This window comes from Dromiciops gliroides, chromosome 6 (assembly GCF_019393635.1).
Source record: "Dromiciops gliroides isolate mDroGli1 chromosome 6, mDroGli1.pri, whole genome shotgun sequence".
Taxonomy (NCBI): domain Eukaryota; kingdom Metazoa; phylum Chordata; class Mammalia; order Microbiotheria; family Microbiotheriidae; genus Dromiciops; species Dromiciops gliroides.
Window position 1 is genome coordinate 273,446,430 of NC_057866.1, and position 18,229 is coordinate 273,464,658.

Here is an 18,229-nt window from a genome sequence, read left to right on the forward strand (position 1 = left end):
TGTGGTTAATGTTTGGCAAGTTTATGCTCAGTTGGATAAAATTATTGCTTCTGGGGCAGCTAGGTGGCACAGTGGATAAAACACAAGTCCTGGATTCAGGAGGACCTGAGTTCAAATTCAGCCTCAGACTTCTGACACTTACTAGCTGTGTGACCTTGGGCAAGTCACTTAACCCTCATTGCCCTGCAAAAAAAAAACAAAAACATTGCTTCTGAAATTGAGTATAAGTACCAGGTTATGAGTTCATCTTGAGCTCCTCAAGGCCAGTGATTATCTTTTGTCTCTTTTTGTATCCCCGAGCACTTAGCAGAATGCCTCGAACATCTTCTTGTTCAGTCACTTTCAGTCATATCTGACTCTTCATGACCCCATTTGGGGTTTTCTTGGCAGAGATATTGGAGTGTTTTGCCATTTCCTTCTCCAGCTCATTTTACAAATGAGGAAACTGAAGCAAATAGAATTAAGTGACTTTCCCAGGGTCACACAGTTAGTAAGTGTCTGAGGCCAGATTTGAACTAGGGAAGAATAGTCTTCCTAACTACAGGCCCTGCACTCCATCCACTATGGCATGACCTAGATGCCCTTTTGATGAGATTACTGAGCTCGCAAGTGAAAAGGGCATTAGGGATATGCCTTACTTAGATTATAGCCAATTTTTATAAGAATATCTCAAACTATTCTTATGGAGAAGATACAGAGACTCACATTTGAGGGTGGTGCAATCTGATAGACTCAGAACTACTTGCATGACCAAACTAGAGGAGTAGATGCTAATGGCTCAGGGTCAGTGAGGCAGGAGGTCTACAATGGAGGAGCCCAGTGATCTGGTTGGGGCTGTCCCTGGCTCAGTGCAGGCGCTATATAAATGCTAGCTATTATTAGCTGAGGAACAACTATTAGCAGTGAAGAAAAATTCAATAATGAAAAGATGCCCCTGAGCTCCTCCATCCCAGAAAGGTCAGTGTAAGAAGAAGGATCCTGAAGCCAAGGCCATTGGAAGCCACTTGAGACCTCCAGGAGGAGAAAGAACAAGGAAATCAGGCCACGGCCAGCACAATCCCAAGGTGCCCTAGAAGACCAGGCTGAGGCCAACACCCATTCAAGCCAGTAGGGCCACTCTAGGGGTTGAAGCCTGAAGCTACAGATCTCTAGGGAAGTGACTAGCTTAGGCCAGGGGGACTGTGGATCTGGGGGACAGTGCCTACTATGTGCCAAGCACAGTGCTCAGCACTTTACAAATATGATCTTATTTGATCCTCACAACAACCTTGGAAGGGAGGTGCATTATTATGCCCATTTTACCATTGAGGAAACTGAGGCAGACAGAGGGTAAGTGACTTGCCCAGCATTGTACAGATAGTAAGTGTCTGAAGCCCGATTTGAATTCAGTTCTTCCTAACTCCAGGCCCATCACTTTCTCCAAGACACCACCGAGCCTTCTCAAGAGGTACTGGAGATATCTAGAACCTTTTGTGTACTTATCATCCCCCAAAGTCTCCATCAATAGTAATAATAATCATGATCATTATTATAGAATTATACATTATTATATATTATCTACTTGTATTAATATTATTCAGCAAGAACTCATTTATAAAAACTGTTGGGAAAACTAGAAAGCAGTCTGGCAGAAACTAGGCATAAATCAACATCTTGAACCAAATACCAAAATAAGTTCAAAAATGGGTACATGCTTTAAACATAAAGGGTGATATCATAAGTAAATTAATGGAACATGGAAGAAATTACCTGTTAGCTCTAGGAGTGGGGAAAGAGCTCATGGCCAAACCAAAGAGAGGCACACAGAAGGTAAAATGGATATTTTGATTACATAAAATTAAAGAGACTTTTTTTTTTCACAAACAAAGTCAATGCAGCTAAAATAAGAAGAGAAGCAGGAAATAGGGTGAAATCTCTACAGCAAGTTTCTCTGATAAAGGTTTCATTTTTAAGACATAGGTTTTGTTTTTCTAAATTTCTCAATTGGGGAGAGGGAGGTAGAAGAGAGAGAATTCAGAACTGAAAATAAAATGTAATTTAAAATAAAGAGTTATAGCTTGAGAGTATCTGGAGATAATAGAAAGAAGGTTATTTTCTGATGGAAAGAATTCTTGAGAAAAGACATTAATATATCCTGAGTGAATTGAATGGTGGGACCTTATTTTTAGAAATGATTGAATGTAGGTAAATTGAAACATTAATGTACTGTTGGGGAAGTTGTATACTGATTCAACCATTCTATACAGCAATTTGGAACTATGCCCAAGGGGCTATACAACCATGCACAGGCAATACCAAGCAATGCCACTACTAGGTCTGCATGCCAAAGAGATATGGGGGGAAAAAGGACCTAGATGTACAAAAATATTTATAGCAGCTCTTTTAGTGGTGGCAAAGAATTAGAAATTAAGGAAATGTTCATCAATTGGGTAATAGCTGAACAAGTTGTATATGATTGTGATGGAATACTATTGTGCTGTAAAAAATGACAAGCAAGATGATCTCAGGAAAATCTGGAAAGACTTATATGAACTGATGCAAAGTGAAATGAACAGGAGGACCAGGAGAACATTGCACACAGTAACAGCAACATTGTATGATGATCATCTTTGAATGACTTAGCTATTCTCAGCAAGACAATGGTCCAAGACAATTCTGAAGGACTTATGATGAAACATGCTCTCTACCTCCAGAAAAAGAACTAATGGAGTCTGAATGTAGATTGAGGCATGCTTCTTCTTTACTTCCTTTATTTTTCTTGAGTTTTTTTGTCCTTATTTTCTTTTACAACATGACTAACTTGGAAAGATGTTTTGCATGACTACACATGTTTGACCTATATCAAATTGCTTGCCTTCTCAATAAGGGGCAGGGCAGTGTAGGGAAAGGAGGAAAGAAGAGAATTTGAAACTCAACATCTTTTTTTAAATGAAGTTTTTACTTGCAATTGGAGAAAAATTAAATAAAAAAATAAATGATTAAGAAGTCATCTGCAAATAAATTGATGAAGGTGACTATGATCTTTTTTCACAACTAAAGTAATAAAAATAATTATTTGTCTCTGTTCTTATTGGTTATCAATAAATTTATATTTAGTAACTTTGATTTTGAAACCTTAGAGACAAAGGGCTTTGAAATTCAAATATACATATATATAGATAGATCATATATATATATATAGTGCAAAATATGTGTATATAATATTGTGTATGTACATATAGGAGCAGCTGTTAAAGGAATAAGATTGTTTTGGTTTAATAAACTACTGTGTTTCTTACCAAGAAAACAGCTGCAGCGTAACCTGTGTAAACCCTGAAATATGTTTACATTTTCTGCCAAGTATTGTGGAAGGCTGGATTTATTCTTGGTGGTTATGACAAATACCAGCTTTGGGGAATCATGCTAGTTTGGGTTTACCTGATTTTCTCGTTGAATTTTTGGTGTTAAACTCAAAACGGGCTTTTTTTAAATCCTAAAATATGTATGACCATGCCCCTTCAAAATCCTTTGAGATAATGATACTGTTTTTGTTAACCATATCTTTTTTTTGTTTTTTTGTGAGGCAATTGGGGTTAAGTGACTTGCCCAGGGTCACACAGCTAGTAAGTGTTGTGTCTGAGGCCGGATTTGAACTCAGGTACTCCTGAATCCAGGGCTGGTACTTTATCCATTGCGCCATCTAGCTGCCCCTGTTAACCATATCTTTATCAGATGAAGGCTGCTAGGTGGCGCCATAGTGCATAGAGCCAGGCCTAGAGTCAGGAAAACCTGAATGCCAATTTGGCCTCAGACACTTACTACCTGTGTGACCCTGGGCAAGTCACTTAACCCTGTTTTCCTCAGTTTCCTCATCTGTAAAATGAGCTACAGAAGGAAATGGCAAACCGCTCCAGGATCTTTGCCAAGAAAACTCCAAATGGGGTTACAAAGAGTCAGACACAGCTGAAAAATATTAATAAAGAACAAAATTCTTAGTAGGTAGTTTCTGGAGTTGTCTTTAAGTGAAAATTTGCAGTTATTTCTAGGTTTTTCAGACTTAAGTAAATCTGTAATTTTTTTCTTATTTTTCTAATCTAGGTTTAGAGATTATTTCTAATGATTGCTCTACATTGAATAATAATTTATTGGTCTGTAACTTGGAGCTGAGGATATTGTTGGTAAAAAAAAGTGGTATGTATCCCTTGTCTCTGGCCGATAAGATCTGTTTCTAATATTGTTATTGAAAATATAGCACGGGGGCAGCTAAGTGGTGCAGTGTAGAGAGCATCGGACCTGGATTCAGAAGGACCTGAATTCAAATCTGGCCTCAGACACTTGACCCTCTGTGACCCTGGGCAAGTCACTTAACCCCCACTGCCCCGCAAAAAACAAAAACAGAAAACAGAGTACAGATGGTGCTGGCACATGATAAAAGTGTCCTCCTCTTCCATCTACTCCACTGGGTCACCATCTCTGCTGAAGCATCACCAGCAGGTGGGGCGTCGGTATCTCTAATTTGTTCTGATGCACCTAGCCTCCTTAAGGCAGCTAACAGAACACACAGGAGCATCACTCCCTCCACTGTCTTCCACATTAAGCTGGTCATCCCAAGAGTTTCCCTTAAGGGACCATCCTCCCAACCTGTGCCAATTCAACTATCACTTTGATTCTTAGGAATCAGTGATTGTACATTACATGATCAGGTGCTGACCCCATCATTGGTGTCAGTAATTCCCCATGATTTCAGCATTCCTTCCAGGCTTTCCTACCATTGTAATGGTATTTTGGCCCACAAAAGTCGGATGGCAATCACCTGCTTTGTTGTTTGCCCCCACCCCACCCATTCCCACAACATGGATGATGAGTCAGGCTGTGAAGAAGTTATTGTCATTATTCCTAATCCTGCTGTGGCATAGTGGAAAGAACTCTGGTTTTTAAAATCAGACATGAGTTCAAATTCTTTCTTTACCAAATGTTAGCTGTGTAAACTCATGAGAGTTATTTCAACTATCCTGATCTCCTCTATAAATGAAGACATTGGACCAGCTCCCTCCAGTTCTAAACTTTTAATGATTTTATGAGGCTAAAGGTTTTCCAGGCAGGGAGGAGCATTGAGAATAGCTGTCCATTCACAGCCCAAAAGGTAGAGCCTAGAGATCAGGTTGAGAACACAGAACGAGTCTATAAAGAATTCCTGAATGAAGCATTCTGGGAAGATGGGCAGTAGATTAGAAATTTCAAGGTTCTCCAGATTTCCTCCACAAACACACAGAAAATCTGAATTAAACTCTAATGGTTGTGGTAAATAAGGTAAGAACGGAAAGCCAGTCACCCTTCTCTCACCACTTTGTGATTCAGGGTTTCTGGGAAATAAAAACTATTGTACTTTCTTGTAGCCACCTTTCCGCAATGCAGCATCCTGCTTCCTCCATCCCACTGGTGCAGGTCATCTCCTCCTCTAAGAGATGCCTTGACCACTGGGAGGTTAAGTGAACTTGCCCAAGGTCACACAACCAGGATGTGTAAGTGGCAGGACCTTATCCCAGATCCTCCTTATCTCTCCCATGAACATGAGAGCTCCTTGAAGTTAGGGACACAGCTTATGTCTTTCTTTCTATCCTCAATGCTTACAACAGTGGCTGACACAGAAAATGCTTTACAAACGCATGCTGATGGACCAATTTTGAGGCCATTCCACCAAGCTTCCTCCCAGAGTCTCCACCCACCCCGTTCAGGGACCTTTCCTAAAAAAAAATCTCAAGACTCTTGTCTCCTCTCTTGAATCTGGGAGCCAGAAGAATAAGGATCTTTCTTCTCCCAAGGTATCACCAACTCCATCATTCATGCTGGCAGGAAGCACTGAGCTATCAATTTCCACCAATGAGAATGAGACTTACACAAATTAGTTTGAGTCCCTGGTTACACACATATCAAGACTGAGAAATGATAGATTCTAGAACTGGCGGGGAGGGAAGAGCCATCAAGTTCAACCCCTTTATTTTACATATGAGACACTGCAACCTCAGGAGGTGGTGACTTACCTAAGGTCACAAAAGTAGTGAATGAATGGCCAAAGGGAGATTCCAGCCCAGGGCCTCAGAGACTCCAAATACAGCTCTTTCCCTCATACCTCACTGATTCCTACAAGGGTCTAGAGTTGTTCTGATCTCCACAAAACCTTAGAAGACCCAGAGGAAGCCCATTGCCTTGTTGGGTAGAGCCATTCTTTAGTCATGGCCGATATTCTGCATAGCTTTCCATGGTCGCAAAGTATTTCCCACGCATTGTCTCATAAGAGCCATACAGCAACTCTGTGAGGCATGTACTACAACATGATCAGCTTCTGGGTATGGTGGATAGAGTGCTGAACTCAGGGGACCTGAGTTTGGATCCTATTTCTGAAACCTACTAGTCAGGTGACCCTAAACAAGTCACTTCTCCCTCAGTTTCCAAAGCTCTAAAATAAGGGTCAGGGGTTTAGAGCTGGAAGGCACCTTAGAGGCCATCAAATCTGACCCCCTCATTTTACCAATGAGGAAACTGAGGCTTACAGAAGGGCTGAATCTTTTGCCAATTAGGTAACCTTTTGGAAGGGGTAAGTACGTGTCCTATGGTTCCTAAGAGGCTCTGGCCATATTTGCTCCCAGGTTGTTCCTGATGCCAAGGTCAATGCTATTTCCACCAGAGTGCACTGTCTCCATGGAAGATTTATAGGAAGGCATGGACAGGATGGAGTGTGAAATGCACCAGGACAAGGGAAGGTCTACACTTGTGAAATCCTGAATCCAGGCAGGAAAAGAAGCAAGCTTGATAGAAGGGGGCTGCAGACCTCAGGTATTCCCTTGAGAATAAAGGCATTTGACCCAAACCCCTCAAGTTAATGAAGCATCCATCTCCAAACCCCAACCCCAAAGCCCCTGATCCACTAGACCTTAGGTGACCTGCCCCCTTTGCCCTTCCCTAGAGGTATCTACAGGATGCAGGGATGCCACAGCGGCATACCACCCCTCAAACCTTTGCCCAAGTGACATGTTGGGACAATAAAGCCCTGGTCACCACCCAGTAGAAAAACATGAGAGCAAATGACTTTGCATTTAGTAAACACAAGGATCTTTGCCTTTCCCTTGACTGCTGATTGATTGTACAATCCTCTGATAGTAAAGGCTTGTTTTACAAGTTAATTACCATGGTGGGGGGGGGGGGGGAGCAGAGGGAGTGGAAAGACCAATGGTCGGCTCCTTTCCACGTCTACCTGATTTCTACTGTGAAATGTGTCAATTCCCATACAAAGATTCTAACCTTGGTTGGCCATACCTAGAGGTAGAAAACTATCCCCCTTATACAAGGTGGGCCAAAAGTCCTGAATATTTACTAACTCCTTTATTTTTTGTTTTTAATTGACAGTACCAGGGGGCAGCTAGGTGGTGCAGTGGATAAAACACTGGCCCTGGATTCAGGAGGAGCTGAGTTCAAATCTGTCCTCAGACACTTGACACTTACTAGCTGTGTGACCCTGGGCAAGTCACTTAACCCTCATTGCCCCCTCCTCCAAAAAAAGACAGTACCAGAGCATCACATCTAGTATATATAGGAGATGAATTTACATTACATAGGAATAACCAAATCTCATAAATGGTGAAAAATAAAGAAAAAATCATTTTCAAAAAGTTATGAAAATGTCGGCCCCTTCTTGACTTGTGGCCCACCCTGTACAAAACACCATTTTGTGACCCAAAAAGGATCTTCCTCTTTAGGACTGGAAGGATCCTCAGGGGCCATCTAGTCCGACCCCTTTATTTTACAGATAAGGAAAATCAGACTCTGAGGAGCTGAGTGACTGGCCTGGAATCACAGGATCCTAGATTTTGAACTGGAAGGACTGTATTGTCCAACGCCCTTGTTTTACTGATGAGGAAACTGAGCCACAGAGAGAATTTGTTTTTCCAGTCAGAATTGTATTTGGAAACATCCCTGTGAGCCTGCCCCAGTGCCACACAGCACACGTTTCCATGCCTACAAAAGCAGTAAATGTCAGAGGTCAGATCTGAACTCAAGTTCTCTGAGTCCAAGTACGTGTTCTTTCCATTACTATGGATAATCATCCCCTGCCGGTGAGACATGGGGCACTGTTGGGTACAACAAAGGGCAATGCCTCTAGGGGGCTCCAAGACTAGTGGGAACCTCCCTCCCTCATGGTAAGTGCAATCCAGTACCACACCAAGCACTCCTTCAAGTTATGCCTTTGGTTCTAACCTTGGCTGATCACAGCTTCACACAAGTTTGATGAGGAAGCATACATGCCGGACATCCTCCGTCTCCAAGAGAACCCCCTCACCAACATTAGGGTCACCCATGGTGACTCAAAATGTCAATGACCTTCTTCCCTCAGACATTTGCCTCAATGGAACACAGCTTTAGAGATAAAGGAAACTTAGAAATTACTGACCAACCCACTCATCTTATAAAGGGGGAAACTGAGGCCCAGAGAGGTTAAGTGACTTGCTCACAATGACACAGCTAGTAAGTGTATGAAGGTGGATTTGAACCCAGGTCTTCTTGGCTCTAAGCCCAATAATAAAATGCTCTAGGTTCTCCCAAAGCATCTCTTAAGGCTCCCAGCATCTGCCCCCAGCAACCCACAAAGATTATTCTAATAATCCTTGGATTTTACTGGTCTCAGTTTGGATTGAGAAATCCATAGCCATTTAGGCTGTGGAAAAGGAGGAAGAGATTCCAGCTAACACACACACACACACACACACACACACACACACACACACACACAGTATATTCTCCAAAAAGGTGACAATTCCTAAAATAAATAGACCTTCACGTTCTGGTTTTCTAGCAGATAGATAGAGAAATAGAGAGATAGATGAGAGAGAGATAGATAGATGAGAGAGAGAGAGAGAGAGAGAGAGAGAGAGAGAGAGAGAGAGAGAGAGAGAGAGAGAGATTCTCCTGTGTTGCAAATGGGTGACGTTTCAGGAAACCATTTTGAAAGGGAGTTACAAGAAGGCACCACCCCCAAAGCCTTGATGTAGCTCGGAGAAATCTTGAACTTTATACAGCCACATCATTGTACAAATTGGTTCCCAGATAAGCAGAAGAATAAATGCTCCTCAAAACCCTGTCTCGAATCTCTGGCCAAGGAGGGAAAGAACACTTAGGAACATGGCATTTGATGGGACTTGGAAGGTGGACCGCAGTGAGAACTATGACCGATTCATGGAAAAAATGGGTAAGGGTTTATTCATTAGCAGCAAATCCCTTCCCCACCCAGGAGGCCAGACGACTGGTGAGGATCTTTCTGGTGATCTGTGAGAAACAGCCTATTCTTGCTCATCATTCCTCTGGGTTTTCTGGTCTTATCCATTATTTGCTTCCAAGTCACCCAAGGGTAACGTCAACCTCTCACCTTTATCATTCCCGGCTTATTTCTTCAGGACAGTAGATTTCCCTCACCAGTTATTTATTTTCAGGGCCCCAACCTTTCCTGAATCCAAGAAAATGCCAAATTCCATCAGCTCTTTAGAAACGCTGTTAGATTCTGGTAACAGTTGGAAGGAAAAGAGAATATTATCAGAAAGTAACCAGGGAAGTAAGAATGAGAGAAAGAAATAAAGAAGGACGGAAGGAAAGAGGGAAGGAATGAAAGAAGGAAGGAAGGAAGGAAGGAAGGAAGGAAGGAAGGAAGGAAGGAAGGAAGGAAGGAAAAAAGGGAAGGAGGGAAGGAGGAAGGAAGGAGGGAGGGGAGGAAGGAAGGAAAAAAGAGGTAATAAAGGAGGGAGGGAAGGAGAGAAGGAAAAAGGAGGGAAGGAGAGGAGGAGGGAAGTAAATGGTCATCAATTTATTTATTTGTTATTTATTTATTTTGGTGAGGCAATTGGGATTAAGTGACTTGCCCAGCGTTACACAGCTAGTAAGTGTCAAGTGTCTGAGGCTGGATTTGAACTCAGGTCCTCCTGAATCCAGGGCCAGTGCTCTATCCACTGCCCCATTTGGGGGGGGGTGAAAATGATCATCAGTTTAAAGCTAAAAGAGGTCTTAGGCATCATTTCGTCCAACCCACTCAGTTTACAGAAGAGGAAAGAAACTAAGTTAGAAAGAGAAACCTCTCATCTAGTTTCTCACTGATTGGATTTCTAATTCTCTCCACAAATCAGTGATTTTGATACCTATCTCATTGATTTAAAAAAGGGAGTAAGACTCATTAAGGCAGAGCTATCACTAGGAATTATTTTCACCTTAGGCAAAAAGAATTGATTGAGGGTTGGGGGGTTGGGGCAAGTCCAGAGGACCATCTGACCATGGATGAATCAGGTTGGAAAAATAAGTAACATCCAGAGAGGCCAACATATGCTCCTCCACTCCATTGCTTAAGGACGACAGTGATCCTTTGGAGAGGGGCACCATGGCAATGGGACCTAGATTTGGTAGTCCATGGCCAGGTTAGGGAGTGCTTATGTGGCACCTCCCTCAGATGTCAGCACCCTGGGACAAAGCCCCAGGAGCTCTGTCCTAGTTATATGTCTGAGTCAAGGAATGGGAAGGTACTCAATCAGTCTTACATTAAGAAGAATGAAATACTCTATCTATTAGAAGGGGGTGGGTTGGTGGGGGAAGGAGGGAAATGAAAGTTTCTAGGACTGTTCCATTACTTGTTTTCAGTGCTGATTCCCAACATATCACCACATAATCTATGCAGAAGACAAACCAGACTATTTATGCCCTGTGCCCTTTGAATACATCCTGGGGTAGCTGGTGGCTCAGTGGATAGAGGGCTGGGTAAGGAGTCAGGAAGACCTGAGTTCGGATCTGGCCTCAGACACTTAGCTGTGTGACCCTGGGCAAGTCACTTCGCCCCAATTGCCTTAAACATGGAGGGGGCCATCTCTAGTCATCCTGATGTATATCTTGCCACTGGATCCAGATGGGTCTGGAGGAGAGAGTGAGATTGGTGACCTTGCACAGCCTTCCCTCACTTAAAAAAAAATCCACTTCAGTGCAAGTCATCCCATCACCCTGATGGTCCTCTTCGAGAACGAAGAACAAACAAACAACAACCCCTCCAATCTCTCACAGCACTGTGCTCTGCAGCTTCCTAAGGCAATTACCATGTAAAGGGGTGTATCAGAGTCATCTGGGTAGGGGTCTTGTTCTACCAGCATAGCTCCAGGAGGGGAGAAGGAAGGAAGGAAACAATCAGGAATGAAATGCTTCCTATGTGCCAGACACTGGGAAAGGGGCTCTATCTTACTCGATTCTCCCAGCAACCCTGAGAGGTGGGTGCTGTCATTATCCTCATTTTACAAGTGAGGAAACTGAGTCAAACAGGTTTAGTGACTTGTCCAGGGTCACATAGCTAGCAGGTGTCTGAAGCAACATTTGAATTCAAGTCTTCCTGACTCCAGGCCCCAGTGCTTTATCCACTGAGTCACTTAGCTAGAAGGACAGAAACCACATCTTAGGTCAAGCTTTCCATCTTTCCCACTGACTTCCAGAAAGTTCTTAAATGCAGTAGGTTGTTAATAATTTCAGAGACTGAACTGAACTCATTTCACATTGTCAGCTGATAGCTGGGCACTGGATTTCAAGTTGGGAAGACAAGGTTCAAATCCTGCCTTAACAACTTCTAACTGTGACTTTGGGCAAGTGCATTGACTTTGGTGTGCTTCAGTTTCCTTGTTGGTAGAATGAGGAGGATGGCTCTGGTGGATTTTATGGTCTTTTTCAGCTCCAAACATGAACCTAGCTATAGAACAAAGGGAAAGACAGAAAAGGCAGCTGAGCAGCCAAGCATCCTCTTCAAGGTCATATTTCTCTGTTTCTGTTTCTCTTTCTCTCTGTCTTTCTCTCCCTTCTCTGTCTCTCTCTCCTCTTTTCTCTGTCTCTGTCTCTCTTCTTTCTCTGTGTCTGTCTCTCTCTCTCTCTCTCTCTCAAACACACACACACTCCATAAGGTACCATATGAGCCTCCTTACAGGAAATTCATGTGTTCATTCTGCTGTTTAGAAGGCCCTTACCTCACAAGAGACAGAATGCCAATTCAAGGAATCTTAATTTGAGAGCTATAGTGCCTTTGATTTCACAGGTATCAATGTGATCAAAAGGAAGATAGCATCCCATGACAACCTGAAGATAACAATTACCCAAACAGGAAATAAGATGACTGTCCATGAATCTAGCACCTTCCGAACTGTGGACATTGTGTTTGAGTTTGGAGTCAACTTTTTGTACAGCCTGGCTGATGGAACAGAACTCAATGTAAGCACTTTGCTCCTGAAAATATACCCACCTTTTTTTTTTATTTGATGATACCCTCCTTTCTATGCCACATGAAACTAATTCCCTCAAATTCTTCTCCTTTTCCTTTAAAACTCTTCACAATCAGCCCAAACCTATCTGTCCAGCCCTATTATTCATTACTCCCCTTTCACTCACTCTTTTTAAAGCTTAATTTTTTTCAATTAACAAGTACTAATTTTTACTCCATTCTACTTTAAGAAAAAAGGGTGTCTATGATACAGAAGGGTTGGAAGCCAGGGTCATTTGCTCCTAAAATAAGTTCTAATTTACTTATACTCTCCCTATCCTCTTCCCATCCTGGGATTCTTGGTCAAGATGACTTCAATGACGTCTTAGAATTTAATTAGTTTTGAAACCCACTGAATTAATCCTCATCTCCTTCAATACACATTTGTTGAGTCCCTACTGTGTGCCTGGTACTATGAAAGGCACTGGAGATACAGACAAAAAGGTCAAACCCTCCCCTCACACAGCATACATTCTACTGAGAGGATGCAGCTTGCACCCTGAGGAGCGGGAGCACTTGGAACACTCACCTCTGTTACAAGGAATCCCGTCTCCTTGTTCCCCTTTCTATTGTTGCATCCATCAAGGAATACCATTTGCTCTCTAATGAGGCAGGAGGAACCCTCATTTGGAGGACAGCCCACACTTGGTTCTGTCAAGTCAAATGTTTCTTTGTAATTAGGGAATGGCTAAGACCATGGAACCTCATTCTTTACTGATGATTGCATTTTTTAAATACTCTGAATAGTTAGTTTCTATTTCAAGTTTTTTCTTTTGTCTAATTTGAGTCTTGGGTGCATTCTCTTGGAAACACCATCAAATTGCACCACTCGGAGAACCCCAGGCATTAACGAAAGCACTATACAACTTGGGGGGAAAAAAAAAGCTTGAATCTCATCAGGAGCCTAACTAACACCCTCAGCTTCTTCTATACCTGGCAGGGTCATTCAGGCTGACCGCCTGATTTTACTGAGTGTCTAATGACACAAGTTTCCTGATTTCCAGTTCCTCGTTCTGTCCAGGATACCCTGCTGCTCATCTCATGGGGGTATGCAAAAAGAACTCTGGTTTCTTTCTCTGGGAACTTCTACTTGCCATTCCATTATTTTACTTGGAAAAGATAAATATGGACATTGACAATGAAAAACTAGCATCACTGATGATGCTCAATGACTCTCCTTGGGATAAAACAGAAACTCCTCTGTCTAGTTTCTTTTGTGTGTGTGTGTGTGTGTGTGAGGCAATTGGGGTTAAGTGACTTGCCCAGGGTCACACAGCTTGTAAGTGTTAAGTGTCTGAGGCCAGATTTGAACTCAGGTACTCCTGACTCCAGGGCCTGTGCTCTATCCACTGCGCCACCTACCTGCCCCCTCTGTCTAGTTTCTAAAGTCCTATACACACTGGCCCCTATCTTTCCACCTTCATTAAACATTCTTCCCCCTCCCACACACTGTGATCCAGCCAAACTGGGGTTCTCTCTGTTCCTTACGCAGGACATTCCATCTCCCATGAGTGCCTCTGGACCAGCCATTCCCCATATAAGGACTGCACTCCCTCCTTACCTCTGCCTCATAGCGTCCCTCTCCTCCTTTAGCTGACTGGTACAGTCCATAGAGCACTGGACCTGGAGTCAGGAAGACCTGAGTTCAAATCTAGAGTCAAACACAACTAACTGTGTGACTTCATCTCTATCAGTTTCCTCATCTATAAAATGGGGGTGATAATCATAGCACCTACTTCTCAGGGTCACTATGAGGATCAAATGACATAATATTTGTAAGTGTTCTGTAAACCTTAAAACACTAGAGAAATACCAGTTGTGATCATTACTATTAAAGGCTTAGCTCAAGCACCATCTTCTGTACAAAGCCTTTACCCTCCCCTCAACTACCTCTCGGCAATTTACTTTGTATTTATTTGTATTTTTCAACTTTACATTTGTGCTGATACGTGGGTAGACGTATGTGTATATACATATATGTGCCTGCATACGTGTGTATATGTGTGCATATACACAAGTGTATGTGTATACATGCATGTGCATATATTAATTGTTTCTTCCATTAACACAGATGCTCCTTGGGACTGGGGGTTATTTCATTCTTTGTACTGTACTCCCCAGCACATAAATTCCCTAGGCACTTGATAAATCCTTGTTGACTGATTGATGTCATCATGACCTTCCATGAGTGTCTCTTAACCTCTGCAATAAGCATAGCGACTGTTTTCTAAAATGTCCCAAATGCATTTTGTTTTTTATGCAGGGGTCATGGAGCATGGAAGGAAACAAGCTTGTTGGCAAATTCAAACGAGTGGATAATGGAAATGAACTGATCGCAGTTAGAGAAATTGTAGGGGATGAACTGGTCCAGGTGAGTTATAGAAAATCCATGATGCCTTAGAGAATGGTCTGAACTACTGGGAAATCTTTTTGGTTTTTGTTTTTTTGCGGGGCAATGGGGGTTAAGTGACTTGCCCAGGGTCACACAGCTAGTAAGTGTCAAGTGTCTGAGGCCGGATTTGAACTCAGGTCCTCCTGAATCCAGGTCTGGTGCTTTATCCACTGTGCCACCTAGCTGCCCCCTCGTGTAACCCTGTACTCTTGAGGGCTCTGTCAGAGAGGACCAAGCTCAGGCAGGCCCTACCAACTGTGGAAAGCGTTTGCATATGGATCTAGCAATGACTGTATACCTGTCATTTCATGATTGACCAGACTGACTCGGGGGTTCATTTTGGAGTTGGATGCAAAGGGATGATTTTTTCAGCCATGACAGAACCCTCTGCTAACATGACATGTGATCACCAAAAGAATGGCCACCCTATCAAAGCCCAGGATGCTTGAAGTCACCCAGTGTTCAATTGAAGTGGAGAGCTTCATGCAGTATTCGCATTGAAACTCTGTTCATTCTTTGTGTCTGGCATTAGACACTTTCTAGCTGTATGACTCCGGGCAGGCCCCTTAATCTCTGCCTGATTGAGTTTCCTCAGTCATAAAATGGGGTTAATAATAACACCTGACTCAAATGAAACAATAATTGGAAAGTGCTCAGCATGATGCCTGGCACATCGTATTTGCTTAATAAGTACTTTTTTCCTTTTTCCTTTCCCACTCGAGGCGTTTCAGGGTGGATGTGCCCATTACAAAGATAGAAATTCAATTAATTTCTTAGTAAAATGAATGAATATAAACCATAAATTTCTTAAGAAATGAGTACTTCTCTTTTCTATGTGAGCTACTACCACCAAGTGAAAAGAGTATTTTCCATTAACTGATTTTTTAAAATTATGATCAATATTGATTTTCCCCTCACTTGTGAAAATGTAAATTTAACAAGAGTCATTTCCATGAACTTTCAGACCTACACATACGAAGGTGTGGAAGCCAAGAGAATCTTCAAACGAGATTGAAAGTCACTCTGGGGAGCATGACCCAAAGCACTTCCAAGGCAGCTGGTTTGGGTTTTTTTTTTCTTTTTTTTCTTTTGCCCATAAACTCCAAAGTGAATGCTGGATTCCTTCTCCTGTGTCCAGGACTGACTTTGTTGCCATGCTCAGTCTCACCAAAGGAAAAGACGCAACAGCCAATTGGAATTGACCTTGTTTTGCATCCTCCTCCCACACCTATCAGAGTACACCCTTGTCACAACTTACCAAGTGAACATATAATGTTTTCTTAAGCCAAATAAAGATGGCCAAATTCCTTTCATCCTGACTTCAGTGACAAAGAAACACACAGTGTCTTACACAGGGTGAATGGTCAATGTTAGTTGAATGAATGAATAAATGAAACAGACACATTGCTCTTCCCCCTACTATATACCAATCTCCCAAAATGCACCCTTACCTTCTTCTAACTCCATGCTTTTGTTCATTCCCTTCCCTATAACTAAAATATTTTCCATCCCCTTCTTTACCTGTGGAATTCCTACTCAGCCTCTAAAGGCATGTCTTCCAGGAACCCCTAAGGAAGCTACCAAGGCTGGAAACATTCATTTCTTAGGATTACTCATCCATTGCTTGGACTCTGGGAGGGAAACAGCCAAGCAACAGGAGGCTGCCCAGGGCCTGAGGACTCCTAGTTTAGGGTTAGGTGTACTTAGACAAGCACACATCACCAACAGCCATGTGCTTATACTGCCGGCTTTTACAGACACTTGTGGGGAGGTGGAGTCAAGGCATGAGAGGAATAGGAAAAGTTACCTCCTCCCACACCTGAAATCCATTCAGCCAGTCAACAGGCATTTATTAAGCACTGTGATAGGCACTGTGCTAAGACATAAATAACAGCACTTGTCCTCAATCTCATATTCTATTGGAGGATTCGTGGATCTCACTGCATACAATCAAGATATAAACAGAGTAGATGGGAGGTGATGTTCTGGCTTCATAGGGGAAGCACTGGCACCTGGGGGAACTGGGAACGGTCTTCTGCCCAATGTGGGATTTGAGCTGAAGCTTGAAGGGAAATTGAGAGGCAGAAGGGGAAGAGTATTGTAGGCATGAGAAACAAGAGTGTTGTATGTGAGATAAATAGACCAATTCTAAACCTTAGTATGCATAAAAGGGTGAAAAGAAATGGAAGATTAGAGAGAGAATGGGGTGATCATAGGGGATCCTGATGAGATAAAGGAAAGGTTAAAATCAAGGTTGCATGGAGAGGGCTTTGCCTTGTTAAGGCAGGGGTGTGAGAAGAGACATCAGGAGAAGATGTCTGATGGGAGATGAATGGAAGAGAAGATGGAACTCTCACTGGCCTCGATCTTTTCAGCAAATTATGAGGTGAGCTCTTCAGCAATGGGTGGGGGTGCTGTGGGAGGCTTGAGGAAGAGACAAACACATTCACTGTGGAGGGAGGGATAGCAAATTCACTAGGAAGGACTGAAATGATTGCTTCACTGTGGTCACAGAAAATGTGAGATTAGAGAACAAACACTGTTAGTGAAACCAGTCAGTACTGTTTTGCTATCACTCCACCTCTGTTCAGAAGTAAGTTGTTTGTTGTGTGTCCTTCATTCCCAAAGAGGACCATGACATCTGGGTGATGCCATGACTTTCACTGAACTGGATTTAAGTAAGAGAGGGCTGGGCAAGGGCACCAACTTCACTCTCTCCTCCAGATACATATCAGGACAACTGGAGATGGCCCCGGAGGTTTGAGACAAATTGGGGTTAAGTAACTTGTGCAGGGTCACGCAGCTAGTGAGTCTCTGAGATGAGATTTGAACTTGGGCCCTCCCAACTTCAGGGTCAGTGCTTCATCCACTGTGCCACCTAGCTTCCCTTTAGAAGTAAGTGAACGGGGCGGGGGGTGGGGGGAAGGGAAGGGAAGGGAAAGGCGGGGGGGGGGGGGCCCCCCGCGCAGCAGCGCGGGCAGGCATACACCAGCCCTGGAGTCAGGAGTACCTGAGTTTGGGTCCGGCCTCAGACACTTAACACTTACTAGCTGTGTGACCCTGGGCAAGTCACTTAACCCCAATTACCTCACTAAAAATAAATAAATATTTTTTTTTAAAAAGAAGTAAGTGAACAGGGGAAGCTAGGTGGCACAGTGGATAAAGCACCAGCCCTGGATTCAGCAGGACCTGAGTTCAAATCCCACCTCAGACACTTGACACTAGCTGTATGACCCTGGGCAAGTCACTTAATCTTCATTGCCCCACAGAAAAAAAAAAAAGGAGGAAGTGTACTTAATTGTCATTCTGTTAATTGAATACCACTCTGTAATTGAAAAAAAAAAGTCGCAGCTATTTTGTTGACATTCTGAATGCTTCTAAGTAAAAACAATTTTTTATTAGTAAAAAAAAAGAAGTGAACAGGAGTGAAGGTGAATGGTGGCAGTAATCCAGGATTGGAATGTGGCAAAGAGGAACAGTAATGGGGCAATGGGGGCTTGCAATTCAAGAGGAGATGGGAGGAGAGTGTAGACTGCACAAAT

At 42.8% G+C, this 18,229-nt stretch overlaps 1 protein-coding gene across 1 annotated transcript; it reads left to right on the plus strand.

Annotated features, from left to right (window-relative positions):
* The first annotated feature begins 9,153 nt into the window (after window positions 1–9,153).
* Window positions 9,154–15,702, plus strand: FABP2 (fatty acid binding protein 2). The gene is made up of 4 exons (XM_043973351.1): window positions 9,154–9,220; window positions 12,074–12,246; window positions 14,559–14,666; window positions 15,652–15,702. The coding sequence occupies exons 1-4, from the start codon at window positions 9,154–9,156 to the stop codon at window positions 15,700–15,702; spliced, it is 399 nt and encodes a 132-aa protein (XP_043829286.1).
* The last annotated feature ends 2,527 nt before the right edge of the window (window positions 15,703–18,229 follow it).